The sequence below is a fragment of the Tupaia chinensis genome, unplaced genomic scaffold, assembly GCF_000334495.1.
Source record: "Tupaia chinensis unplaced genomic scaffold, TupChi_1.0 Scaffold000330_1, whole genome shotgun sequence".
NCBI lineage: Eukaryota > Metazoa > Chordata > Mammalia > Scandentia > Tupaiidae > Tupaia > Tupaia belangeri.
The window spans coordinates 1,932,113-1,945,657 of record NW_006159824.1 but is presented as its reverse complement, the minus strand read 5'-3'; the positions used below and the strand labels follow the sequence as shown (position 1 = coordinate 1,945,657).

General features: G+C 44.5%; 2 protein-coding genes across 2 annotated transcripts in view; both read left to right on the top strand.

Moving 5' to 3' along the window:
- Positions 1-13,545, top strand: part of LOC102488255 (arachidonate 15-lipoxygenase) — a 143,746-nt gene that overhangs the window by 67,927 nt on the left and 62,274 nt on the right. The window lies entirely within an intron of this gene.
- LOC102478167 (arachidonate 15-lipoxygenase) lies at positions 7-7,612 on the top strand. Its single transcript, XM_027773178.1, has 11 exons — positions 7-114; positions 276-379; positions 574-734; positions 1,388-1,531; positions 2,952-3,155; positions 4,459-4,545; positions 4,639-4,808; positions 4,964-5,085; positions 5,938-6,038; positions 6,150-6,317; positions 6,422-7,612. The coding sequence occupies exons 1-11, from the start codon at positions 26-28 to the stop codon at positions 6,599-6,601; spliced, it is 1,530 nt and encodes a 509-aa protein (XP_027628979.1). The 5' UTR covers positions 7-25; the 3' UTR covers positions 6,602-7,612.

The following is a 13,545-nucleotide window of genomic DNA, read 5'->3' as shown; positions in this document are numbered from 1 at the left end:
CTGGAAGGATGGGTTAATCCTGAATATGGCAGGGGCCGGCTTAAATGACCTCCCTGTAGACGAGCGATTTCTGGAGGACAAGAGAATTGACTTTGAGGCATCTCTGGCCAAGGGGTAAGGAGCAGGGATCTGGGGGAGAGTAGAAACCCTGGTCTAGTGGATGCCTGTGGGTTTATGGACTGCACTTGACTGGACCAACACTGGATAGGTGCCTGTGGCTGTGATGTCTGATTGTATGATTCACTCTCAAACACTTTGCCCCATCCTTCCTGAAGGCTGGCAGAACTCGCTATCAAAGATAGTTTAAATATCTTGGCGAACTGGAATAATGTGGATGACTTCAACAGGATTTTCTGGTGTGGCCCAAGCAAGCTGGCTGGTGAGTACCCCTTACCTCCCAGTACCTCCCCGAGCACCCTTACCTCCAGACTCTTCTCTATCCTGGGGAATTGAGAGAACCAGGGCTGGGAGACTTGGTCCCTATGGTAGGCTGGGTCAAGTGGGGATGGTTTGGAGGGCATTGGGAGAACAGGGACTTTGATCCCCCAGTGTGCTCATCCCCTGCATCCCCAGTGCAGGTGCGGGACTCCTGGAAGGAGGATGCCTTATTTGGGTACCAGTTTCTCAATGGTGCCAACCCCATGCTGCTGAGACGCTCCTGTCACCTTCCCGACCGCCTAGTGTTTCCTCCAGGGATGGAGGAACTGCGGGCCCAGCTGGAGAATGAACTCAGGGTATGGACACCAGAGCTCCAAGGAGTCGAACAGTGAAAGGGGGACGAGGTCAGCATGGACTTTGCTGCTGTGGGGTCCGTTATGAGCCTGGCTTTCCCCGTACCAGCAGGAAGGGATTTTGCAGGAGAAGTTCTGAGCAGTCCTGGAGAGGTGCAGCTACAAGGCCTTCCCCCATGAGCATAGCACGCTGTGGAGGGAGGGTGTACCAGGTGGGATGATCGATAGAGACAGAGTCAAATGAGAGATGGGACTAGACCTTGTGCCAGAGATACAGGAGGGTGCCGAGTAAGAGAATCAGGGTCAGATGGGTGTGGTTGTTAGTCAGGAGTCAACATGGAACAATTGAGAGGGATAATTCATGGGAAGACAGACCTGGATTCAAATTCTGGCTCTGCCATTTGTAAACAGTGTGACCCCAAGCAAGATACTAAACCTCTATGATGATCTGTTTCCTCTTCTATAAAAGTGGGGCTAATTCAAGCATGTAAAAAAAATTATTTTTGAAGAGAAACAATTAGCATGTGACCCACTACCTCACACAAAGAAGCTGTTGAAGAGAAGTTAGTTCCTTTCTCTTTCTCTTCCTTCAGGAAACCAGGTGGGAAGAAGATACCTTATACTGACAGCATCCCATGCCCCCTCTCTCCATGTAGGCGGGCACACTGTTTGAAGCTGATTACTCTCTACTGGATGGGATCAAGGCCAATGTCATCCTGTGTAGACAGCAGTACCTGGCTGCCCCTCTGGTCATGCTGAAATTGCAGTCTGATGGGAAACTCTTGCCCATGGTCATCCAGGTAAGAGGACCCGGGAGTTCTACTCCCTCATGGTTGATTCTCTCAGCTCACTTCTTCATGAAAAATCTCTGAACACTCAGTCTCTTTAAAGGCACCGTGTTAAGTCCCTGGGGGAGACATTAATTGCCCTTGGCCCTTGATGGCTGAGGTCATTGCTGTGGCTACTGTGAGGTGCTTTCCATCAGCAAAGGGCCACGGTCTTTGATGTTAAGGGCTTTGCAGTGTAGTTGGAGTCACACAATGAGCAAATCTGAATAATCCCAGAATTGCAGATGGAGACATTCTGAAAGAGTCATTGAACATGGGATGATCATGATCCTTGGAGTCAGGAATTAGACAAGTGAGAGAGGAAAAGGAGATGTCCCCAGGGGCAAGATTTCTGGTGGACTAGACTATTAGGGAACATTAGGGACTGGAGTGTTAGGGACAAGTGGACTTGAGAGTTAGGGAATAACATGAGGTTGGAGGAGCCAGACCCATGCAAGGGAGAAGTATGGACATCGGGATTTGACAAAGGCTTTCTGAAAGATGCTGTGGACACAGTGCAGCAACTGTGTTTCAGATAGACGGGAGAAGGGAGACACTAGAGGCAGGGATTAGAGTACATGCTACAATGACTGTCCAAGGTAGAAAATTGGGCTCAGAGGGGGGAGTTGTGTAGGGGAGGAGTGGAAAAATGGATAGAAGTGCAGAGGGAGGTTCAACCAGCCTGAATCAAGGAGGGAAGAAAAGGAGAGTTGGGATGGGCATCTGAATAAACGGGACATATGAAGAGAAAAAGATGCTTAGACAGGCTGTGTCTTGCCACGTTTGAGCTAATGGGAAGACATTCAAATTGTCTAGCAGTCAGCTAAGCACTGGAAACTTAGTGGTTTGTGGGGAGGAGGTGTGAGAGATAGGGGAGAGGCTGAGATTTCTGAGGGGAGTGTGGGAGGAAGGAATTGGGGGCAGGGAATGTGAGGGGAACTGGGAGCAGGAGCAGGCAGTAGAGGAGCAGTTTCTGCAGAAGGCTGAGGGCAGAGCAGTGGGCACTGTGTTAGTGCACTGAGTGAGTAGGAAAAGGAGGGAAAGGAACAGCTGAAGGAGGTCACAGCAGTAAGATTGAGAAAGCTGAGGCCAGCAGGTGGTAGGGTAGTTCAGGCACTGGACTCCCACATGGTGAATCATGGTTCAAGTCCAGAATCTGGAGGTTTGCTTTCTCACATTCTTTCTTTCTCTGGTGAGTGCATGAGCCCTGTCACAAATTGAAAAATATTAATATGGACAAATGAAAAATTAAATAAAAATAATTATTAAAAAAAGATTAGGAAAGCTAAGAAAATGTGGAGTACAAAGAATAGAGGTTAATATAGAAGGTGGTAGGAAACATTGGACACGTGGTATTCATTGCCCCTCTTTCACACCCTTGTCCTTACTCCAGCTGCAACTGCCACAACAGGGATCCCCCCCACCCTTCCTGCCCACGGATCCTGAACTCACCTGGCTCCTGGCCAAATGCTGGGTCCGTAGCTCTGAATTCCAGATTCATGAGCTGCAGTATCATCTTCTGAGGGGACACTTGATGGCTGAGGTCATTGCCGTGGCCACCATGAGGTGCCTTCCCTCAGTACATCCTATCTTCAAGGTAATGCCTTCTTTTCCCACCTGTCTGTCTCCATGCTCTGTGGCACATTCCCACCTCTGTGGAATCTCAGAGTGTGGGGAGAACGGCCAATGGAAGACAAGAGAGAGCGGGAGTGTGAGCATGGCTTTCCATGCATATTCAATGGGTGAAATCAGCTGCTAAGGGGGGAAAAAGGAACCTCCTAGAAAGGGGAAAACAAATCTACTCTCGTTATGTAGACAGCACAGATATTCAGACAGTATGTAAACACTGCATGCAAATGACTGCAGAATTCATCCAATTAGAGGGGATGATGCAAATAATATAAAATCATTTTTTCCTGTTAGTCTTGAGTATTTCTCAAGGAGAAACAAAGGCCATTAAGATGAGCTCAGGCAAACAACCGTAGCCTTATGTAGGACAGATAATTAGTGCAAACTATTCAATGACTGAAAAAATTTGGGGATACCTCATAGGTAACAAGGATCATTCTAGATGCTACTGATAAGACCTAGATCAGGCAAGGTTCTGATCTTCTAAGATTTTCATTTCCAGTAAAGGCAAACAGACGATAAAACTTGCACTGTAACGTATCACCTATGCTAAGTACCATGCAGAGTCAAAGTAGGGAGATGTGGTGGTTTAGTCCGGGTGGTCAGGAAAGACTCCCTTGAGGAGAGGACATCGAGAAGGAGACTTGAGGAGGAGCCAGCTGTGAAATGATCAGGAGGGTGCAGGGATGCAGGCAGAGAGGACAGCTAGTGCAAAGACCTTGACACGGCAGTGGGCGGGGCTTGTCTGAAGAGGAGGAAGGAGGTGAGTGTAATGGAGGAAGGGAGAGGGAGGAGCTGAGGTTCTGGAGGGAGGCAGGGCTTAGATGATGCATCTTAATGGGTGAAAATAAAACAATCATATCATTTTTACGTATAAAGCACAGATACAAAAAAGTACACTAACAAATACACAGTTCATGTGCAGTATTAAACTTTCAAGGGGGTAGGATGAATTGAAACTAACAAAAAAATGTCTAAAGAGGCACCTTGAATGCAGTGAAAAGGATTAAAAAAATCCTTGCTTCAGACTCATGAAAATAATATGAAAAGAAAGGAGAATGATTTCTGAGAATTACCATAAAGCACTCAGTCTATGGTGTGGAATGAATCAGGCAGTGCAAGTCAAATGAAGCTCTTGGTGTCGAGGGGCCACTGAACTCAACCCTGTGCTTTCCCCAAAGACCTGGTACCTGCCTGTCACCCCCTAGTCCCTGCGCTGACCTGCCATGGCCCTGTCCTGACTTTGCCCCTCCCTGCTTTCCTCCCTCTAGCTTATAGTTCCCCACCTGCGATACACCATGGAAATTAACGTCCGGGCCAGGAATGGGCTCGTCTCTGACTATGGAGTTTTCGACCAGGTATGGGACTAGGGAGGGGAATTCAGGGCTCACCCTCTGGCTCTGGCCTCAGGGCAGCTGGATTTGCCTGACCCTGCCTGTCCGTGGTCCTAGGTGGTGAGCACAGGTGGGGGAGGCCACGTGGAGTTCCTCAAGAGAGCTAAGGACGTTCTTACGTATCGCTCGCTCTGTCCTCCTGATGACTTGGCTGACCGGGGCCTCCTGGGAGTCCAGTCTTCCTACTATGGTCAAGATGCTCTGCGGCTCTGGGAGATTCTCTATGGGTGAGGCAAGCCGCAGGCAGGGCTGCTGGGGGCGAGGAGAACAGGATCTCTCTGGTTGGGCTGGGTCTGGGGCTCCGGCCTGGCCATGGGGAAGAGGAGGGCTTGGATGTTCCCTGTTGGTTTCAGCCCCATCTCCCTGACCCTTTGGCCAGTAGGTATGTGGAGGGAATTGTGAAAATCCACTATAAGTCGGATGAGACTGTGAAAAGTGACCTTGAACTGCAGTCCTGGTGTCGAGAAATCACTGAAATTGGGCTGCTAGGGGCAGAGGATCGAGGTAAGATGAGCCCTTGCTCTGAGATCTCAGACATGAAACACAGGAGACTTCTCTAGACTCTTCTCTACTTCTACGAAATATTCCAGAAGCGTTTCCAATCCATGTGAAATCTGCCCCAAATCTTTCCAGATTCAACATCCTATCAGCTAGAATCATGTCTTCATTCTATAAACTGAGATCTTTTCATGTCCCAGAAGCAGTGGTTGCTCATAAGTATTTAATAACCAGTTATCTAGAAATAAATACATAAATAAATAAAACTTGCATTTGCTCATATTCATGGTGTAAATATTTCCAGTATGACTAACAATGTGATGTCAAACATGAAAAGTTGACATTATTGACTGTTGTGAGCCAATATGGTCTTGCACCAGCATCCGTCTGAGTCGGACCCTTCCACCAGAGCTCCCCTTTCTTCCACTCCAATGTGCTCTCATATCAATTCCCACAGAGTTACTGAGTGTCCCTGGCGCCCCTTCTCACATCTCTTGTTTTTTGTTTTTTGCTTTTTTTGGAGAGGTTTTTTGCTATAGGGTGTGTGCACTTGCCAGACGGACAGAGAGAGACAGAGAGACAGAAAGCGGGAAATCACTCCCCAGGGGGGATGGTCACGCCACAATCCCTTCTCCTCCATTCTCCTCTCGGGATCTTGGGCACGCATGCACACGTGCCCGGTGTGAGTTTTAAGCCACCGGGTCCGGGACGTGAACCACGTTCGACTACGTGGGAGTCCAGTGACATATCCAGTACACTAACTGTTGGTTCCCACACCTCCTGTTCTTTCTGTGCCTTGTCTCTGAGCTCAGTTTCTGCTCCTGGCCTCCAGGTTCTAACTCTCCTCACTGTTTTCAGGGTTTCCCCAGTCTTTGCAGTCTCTGGATCAGCTTTGCAAATTTGCCACCATGTGCATCTTCACCTGCACTGGTCAACACTCCTCCACCCACATGGGCCAGGTACTCACCAGTGGGGAAACCTGGAAATTTGTGGCCTGGAGGCTTGTGCAGCTGGACTTGAGGGTTTTCATGCAGAGCAGACCTTGACTCTAAATCCCTGCCCCTCCTTAGCTGGACTGGTATGCTTGGGTCCCTAATGCACCCTGCACCATGCGGATGCCCCCACCGACCACCCAGGATGTGACGATGGAGACAGTGATTGCATCATTGCCCAGCGTTCATCAGGCTTCTGTACAGATGTCCATCACTTGGCAGCTGGGCAGACGCCAGCCTTTTATGGTGAGAGCCAGGTGCTTGGGTTCCAACGGAAAGAGCCAAAGAGGGAGATTTGACACCCCAGGTCGATGTAATAAGGCACATCTGCCTTTTTCTCTCCATCCCAGGTGGCTCTGGGCCAGCATGAGGAGGAATATTTTTCAGACCCTGCATCCAAGGCAGTGCTGAAGACATTCAGGGAGAAGCTGGCTGCCATGGATAAGGATGTCGATGCCCGGAATGCAACACTGGCCATGCCCTACGAGTACCTGAAGCCCAGCCTGGTGGAAAACAGTGTGACCATCTGACTGTGTCCAGCCTTTGATCATTCGAGTCCCCCCCTCCACCCAAGCTTCAACCGCACTCCTTAGTTGTTTCAGCTCTGCCCTCCCAGGACCTGCCATGTCTCACCTTCCCTGAAGAGTCACCTTTCCATTTTCATTCCCCCAGGGAACCCCTTTTTACTGTAAATGCTGCACCTACATTCAGCATTCCTCCTCTCCCTTCCATTCTTTTCTGTTTTCCTCTGTCTTCCCTCGTCTTTGAGATCTTCCATAGGGAAAATGATAGTCACATTTATAGAGACTCCTTCAAGCACCGATTATTACTCCACATCTTAGAGTAAAAATACTTAAATTGATTTCAAATCTAAATTCAGTTTAATAATAATAAGAAGATATTGTAGACAAATAAGAGAAAATTTAGACTGAATTATTTAAAATAATTGGCAAAGGAATAGAAAGGGTGAAACTTTTTCTTTCTAAGTGGAGGGGATTTAACACATATCTAGTAGCCAGATACACTGCAAAGGAAACCATTGACACGGGCGTTCTCAAGATTTTTTTGACTCAAGATTTTCATTTCATGGCTCACTTTGAAAATGATAAGTAGAAGCTAACGGATTGAATTGAGAAAAACAAAAACAGGAGACTTCACGTTCTCTAACGTAGGAAGTCCTGTCCCTGTGAAGTTACAGAATAAAAGGTGAGGTCATAGAGAGTGAGGTACTGTACTTTGACATAAGTAAACTCCATTTCTTACCATAGATATATGCTACTAAATATATTTTCTTATAGTATATATGTAGTCAGTAGTGCAAATTTCAGTGAATTATTAGGAATCAGAACAAGAGCAGTCTTCACATTTATGGGTGGTAGATCACAGGAGATAACAAAAAAAAAAACATTGTCTGGGTAACTTAATGGAAATTCTTGCAAACCAACCTCCACTGCAAATTCAAGATAATAAGCCGTAGAAAAAATATATACCTGGGACCAGAAGGTGGTTGAGGCACTAGACTCCCACGTGGCTGACCTTGGTTTGAGTTGTGGACCAGATGGCTTGCTTTCTTACTTTCTCTCTTTTTCTTTCTACCTCTGTCTCTCCCTGTTGAGCCCTATTGCAAATTTTAAAATAATCATGAATAAATAAATAATTCTTAAAATTCCTGGCAGGGAAAACCTTCATTCCAACTTGGTTATTTATTATTTTGTTTTATTTTATTAAAATTTTTTTTCTTTCTTTTTTTTTTTATACATTCAAATCACACTATTATTTGGCTTACAAAATGGATATTTCAACAGGTGAACATTTCTACCTAGTGCAGTTGATAAAACTATAGAATTTCTTAAACAGATAATACCACATTTCTTTGGTTATTGTTGATACTATTATTGTCTTCAAGGTAAAAATCTGGCAAATATTCTCTGGGTTTTATCTTAATCCAGAAAAGTGTAATTTCTAACTCTTGTGCATGGTTCTCTCCAAAGTCCTGGGTTAAGCCTTAGCATTCTTTCTTTTTTCAGAGAGAAATTTTTGCTATAGGATGTATGTGCACATTGAAGACAGAGATAGAGAGACAGGGAGAGAAAAAGTAAGAAATCACCCCCAGGGGGTAACCTCACCACAATCTCCTCTTCTCCATTCTCCTCTCAGAATTTTGGGCATGCACGCGCCCAGCATGAGTTTTAAGCCACTGGATGTGGGACTCTAACCATGTTTAGCCATGTGGGAATCCAGCACCTTAACCACTATGTCACCTGCTGGCCCCCTTAGCATTCTTTCTAAGGTTTTACATTCATCAACTTTTTGAGACAGGGAGCCTCTGCAGTTTCCAGCCAAAGCTGAGTGAAAAGACAGGATTTTTACTTTCTTTTTCTTCACCTAAGAACTGCAGGATCTTTGCCCACTCTTGTTGACAAAGGATGGGTTGCAGGCCTGTGTGAGTGCAGCTGCTCAGACCCTGCTCTGTGGGCCATTTCCCAACCCAGTCTTGCGCTGGCCCTTCAAAGATGAAGGTATTAGTTTAGGGCTGGCTCAGTAATGCACTTCTCAGGTAATGCTGGATCCATTTGGAAGGTCACGGGTCTGGTTCCCTCTCTGATCTGCATATGTCAGGCATGCTCTCTATGATCCTGGCTGACTGAGAAGTGGAGAATTGCAGCATGAGACCTTGTTCAGAGTGATTGCCTCTCTCTCTCTCTCTGTTTCCATCTCTCACTCTCATGAAAAAATAAGTGATCTTGAGAAAAGAACAAAACAAAACAAAAATACAACTCAGGGCCAGCAGGTGGTGTGGAGATTAAGGCAGCTGGATCCCACATGGCTGTCTGCATGGTTTGAGTCCCAAACCTGGTCACTTAAAAATCATGCCACGTGCATGTGCATTCTCAAGGTCCTGAGAGGAGAGTGGAGAAGTGATGGCTAAGTGGACACCCCCGAGAAATGATTTCTTTTTTTTTTTTTTTCTTGGAGAGGTTTTCGCTATAGGACGCATGCGCTCGCCAGACAGACAGAGACAGAGAGATAGAAAGCGAGAAAGCACCCCCAGGGGGGATGGTCACGCCGCAATCCCTTCTCCTCCATTTTCCTCTCAGGATCTTGGGCACGCACGCACACGCGCCCGGCGTGAGTTCTAAGCCACCGGGTCCGGGACACGAACCGCAGTTGATTACGTGGGAGTCCAGCAACATAGCCATTACGCTAACTGCTGGTTCCCACCCCCAGGAAATGATTTCTAACTTTTTCTTCTTCCTCTCTCTCTGGTGAGCACAGGTACCTTAAAACAAAACTGAAAACAAAACCCCCATAGTTTTATTTAAAAAAAGAAAAAAAAAATAGAAAGAAAATGTGTTTGCTTTAAACAAGTGAAGGATTTGGTGGGAGTAATCCTGGAAGGAAACCAGACAGGCAAAGGCCAGATGTAGGAATGGGAACAGAGATGGACTAACTGAAACAGAATACAGTAAATGCATTTAAGTATTATAGTTCCTGTTTGATCAGGGGAACAAAAAGGAGTTGCATTGCAGTTGGGAAAAGGGAATCGTGTGCTAGAGAGGTCATGGCTGGAAAAGTGTTGAGATCAGCATTTTAAAGCCCAGAGCAGGCCTGATCTCCAAGAAGCCTTCCCTAACCCTACCCACTCCATGCCATAGAGCTCTGTTCCCCCTCTGTTGCTGCCTGCTCCTTCTATCAACACTATCTAAATCTTAAAAACTTTTTTTTTTTGGTCAGAGGATGAATTCACTTGTCAGAGAAAAAGAGAGAGAAAGAGGGGGAGAAAGAGCACACCTTCTTTAAAGGGGCATGGTTTTGCAGCAATCCCTTTCGCCATCCTGTCGGGATTTAGGTCATGCATGCACAGGAGCCCAGTGTGTTTTTCAAGTTGCTGGGGTTGAGATTCAAACTGCAGTTGGTCTTGTGGAATTTGGCTCCCTTAACCTCTAGGCCATGGGTCTGCCCTCTGAACTTTTCCATAGCTCCTAAAAGAAGCCACCCATTAAGCACACGTTGTTTTTGTGTCAACATGTTTTCAGTTCTCTTGGGTGTAACTTGGCAGTGAAAATGCTTAACTCTATATTTAACTGTTCTGTGTAATTTCCAAACTTTTCCACAATGGCTAGATCATATGCATTCCTATTAGCAATGCCGAAGATTTTAATTTCTCACAGCTTCAAGACTTGTTATCTCCACCTCCTTTTTGATGATTGTCATCCTAACAAGTTTGAAGTGATATTTTATTTTGGTCTTGATTTGCATTATCCTAGTGATTAGATGTTGAGAATCTTTCATGTGCTTATTGGCAACTTGTATATCTTCTTTAGGGGAAGTATACTTAAGTTATTATTATTATTTTATATATATATGATCAGTTATTTAATTAGGTTTGAAGGGCCAGAGTGACTCCACTTCTTTTGGGGCAACTCCATTTCGTTAAATCCACCTTGCTGAGAATCAGCGCCATCTCAAGGAGGCAGCTGATCACATAGGAGAGGGTCATAATGAGAAGAACAAAAGAAATTCCAGAAAGACTTTCACCTCTTCTTTTCCTATTTGAATGCCTTTTATTTTTTCCTTTTTTCCGATTGCGTTGGCCAGGACTTCCAGCACTATCTTGAAGAGGAGTGTAGAAAGTGGGCATCCTTGTCTTGTACCCATTTTTAGTGGAAAAGTTTTCAGCTATTCTCCATTGAGGATGATGTTCACTATGAGTTTTTCATAGATAGCTTTTATTGTGTTGAGAAATGACCCTTCTATGCCAATTTTGCTGAGTCTGGATCATGAAGGGGTGTTGTATCTTATCAAATGCTTTTTCTGCATCAATTGATATGACCATATGGTTTATAGCTTTCTTCCTATTAATATGGTGTATTACATTTATGGTTTTGGAGATTCCTCAAAAAATCTACAAATAGAACTACCATATGATCCAGCAATCCCACTCCTTGGTATTTACCCAAAGGACAGAAGAATACTTAATTGGAAAAGTGCTTGCACATTGATGTTTATTGAGGCACTATTCACAATTGCTAAGTCATGGAAACAACCCAAATGTCCACAAACAGATGAATGGATAGAAAAACTGTGGCACATGTACTCAATGGAATACTATTCAGCCATCAAAAACAACAAACCCTGGCTTTTGACAGGAAGTGGATGAATATGGAAGACTTACTGCTGAGCGAAGCAAGCCAAGCTATGAAGGAGAGGCATCGTATGTCCCCATTTAATATATACTGAGTGTCCGTACTCTATGACTGAAACTAATTGATTAAAGGATATAGAAACACAGTATATAGATGTAAACACCAGATATAGTGTGTGTGAAAGAGGAGGGTCTAAGGAAGGAAATTTGTGGGAGGGACAGGGAGGCAAAGCATTAATGGCACAAAGAGGTGTGGTATTATCTGTTGAAGATATTTTGTAGATTTATTAACTGTACTACGGAGTAAGGTTCACCTGTTGAAATATCCACTTTGTAAGACAAATAATAATGTGATTGAATGTATGGAAGAAAATGAAATAAAAAAATAAAAATAAAAAAGGAAAGGAAATAAAGAAGGAAATAAATAAATAAAGAAATACCAGAGAATTGAAGTAACTTTCTTGCCCAACTTAACGGTCTAAAGCCCAATCAGTAAAAGACAACTTGCTTCTTGAAATCTATAGCCAATGTATAGCTGCCTGAGTGCATTCCTCAGCACCCCTCAACCTCACCCTAACAGCCAAATATAAAACCCAGCCCGAATTACACCGGAGCTCTCAACTCTGACCTGCTGTGTCATTAAGATTGAGAGTCCTGGCTTGAGCTCGAATAAAAATGACCCTTGTGTACTTACAGCAGTAACGGCTCCTTGTGATTTTTTTTTGGAATTCCGCCACCAGGGCACTACATTTTCTTGGCAAAAAATTTAGAACACCAATTTGTGAGGATAAACTCCATTTGTAAGGGCAAACAAGGATCACAGGTAGCCCAGGAGCTGAGGAACGGCTTTGATTTTTGGTAAAATTTGAGAGTCTACAGCTTTCTAATCAATCTTGCGCTGCTCTGAAATCCTGTATTTCTCCTTCTCTGTGTCGAAGATCTCACCTTCTTGGTGTCTGGGCTTCCGCAGTTTCTTTTTTTTTGAAGTAAGCATCTGTAAGTTGCTTTGGGATTTTTACTTTGCTAATATCAATTTTCTGGCGGTGGCAATGACAAATTTCTGGTGTGCTCTACACAGTGGAACTCGATTGAGAACCAGTGGTCCAGTTACAAGTAGCAGGCCACTGCTCAGCTGCTCCAGGAAAACCACTCTCCTGCCTCTGTGGCATCCAGTGAGGATGATCAGAATGGTCCCAGGAGTGATGCTGGCTCGCAGCTTTCTCACATGCTGACTGAAGGGTTTTTTTTTTTTTTGCCTTGGCTCAACTGCTCTTGAGGCATATTTTCAGTAGGATAATACCTAGGCATTTTGCACAGTTTAACCACCCAAGTACCACCATTCTTGTCTCCACCAACTGGTTTTGGGACAGTCACAAGAACCTTCTCCTTTTTCTTTTCAATCCTGGATTTAGTGGCCGAGTATTTCCTCTTGTACGTGGCCTTCCTGGAATACATGGCAGACCGGGAGTATCTGCCGATGTCCTGGACTAGGACAGGATTTTGGCTGCAATGGGGCTTCCCCTTCTTGGGCTTTTTAGCCTTGGGGTCACCCTTTTTTCACCCTTTTTAATCTTGCCACTGGCATCAGCCTTCTTGGCTTCAGGTTTCTTTTCCTTAGTATCCTGCTTTGCAGCTTTTCCACCTGTCATCTTGTATAGTGGGAAAGTATATTCAAATTATGTGCCCATTTTTTAAAATTTAAATTTATTTATTTACATTCATTCACTGTGTATCATTACAGCATACAAAATGAGCTTTCCCATACAGAATACACCGTGTATTGGCTCAATCAAGCACATCAACATACATTTTATCATCAACAAATAATTTTCCACTTCTTGTTTCCGGTATATTTTACCTTTTTCCCCCATCCTTGATTCCCTATCTCTCACCCTCTGCCATCTCCCACCCTCCTCTCACACTGTCTCTGGTATCTATGGTTGCTTTCTATGCTCCCCCTTTTATTGATCCACTAAAGATCTTAATTAAATATTTTCAATGGCAAGCACAGCTGATATATACATATCCTTGAACACAAGTCTGACTTTAGGCATAAACCTCAGTGAGTAGAATGAACATACTATAAAGTAGCACCTAGCTGGGGCTATATAGCTTACTGCAGTCATCAAATACGCATTTTTTTTAATTTCAAGAAAAACAGTTTTTGTGTTTTTATTTTTCTCCTGAAACTTTTTTTTAATTAGTTAATTTACATTCATCCCCTAAGCATCATCACAGCATACAAATGTGGTTTCCCATCCAGAATATACTGCATAGTAGATTAATCATGCCTGTTATCATCAATAATTTTCCATTTTGAGTTTTATA

What these genes read in the sequence shown, in the direction of transcription:
- LOC102478167 (XM_027773178.1), top strand. Translation starts at nt 26, where the DNA reads ATGGCAGGGGCCGGCTTAAATGACCTCCCTGTAGACGAGCGATTTCTG. An exon ending in TGGCCCAAGCAAGCTGGCTG is followed by an intron (nt 380 to 573) that starts GTGAGTACCCCT and finishes CTGCATCCCCAG; the next exon opens with TGCAGGTGCGGGACTCCTGG. An exon ending in GCTAGGGGCAGAGGATCGAG is followed by an intron (nt 5,086 to 5,937) that starts GTAAGATGAGCC and finishes CACTGTTTTCAG; the next exon opens with GGTTTCCCCAGTCTTTGCAG.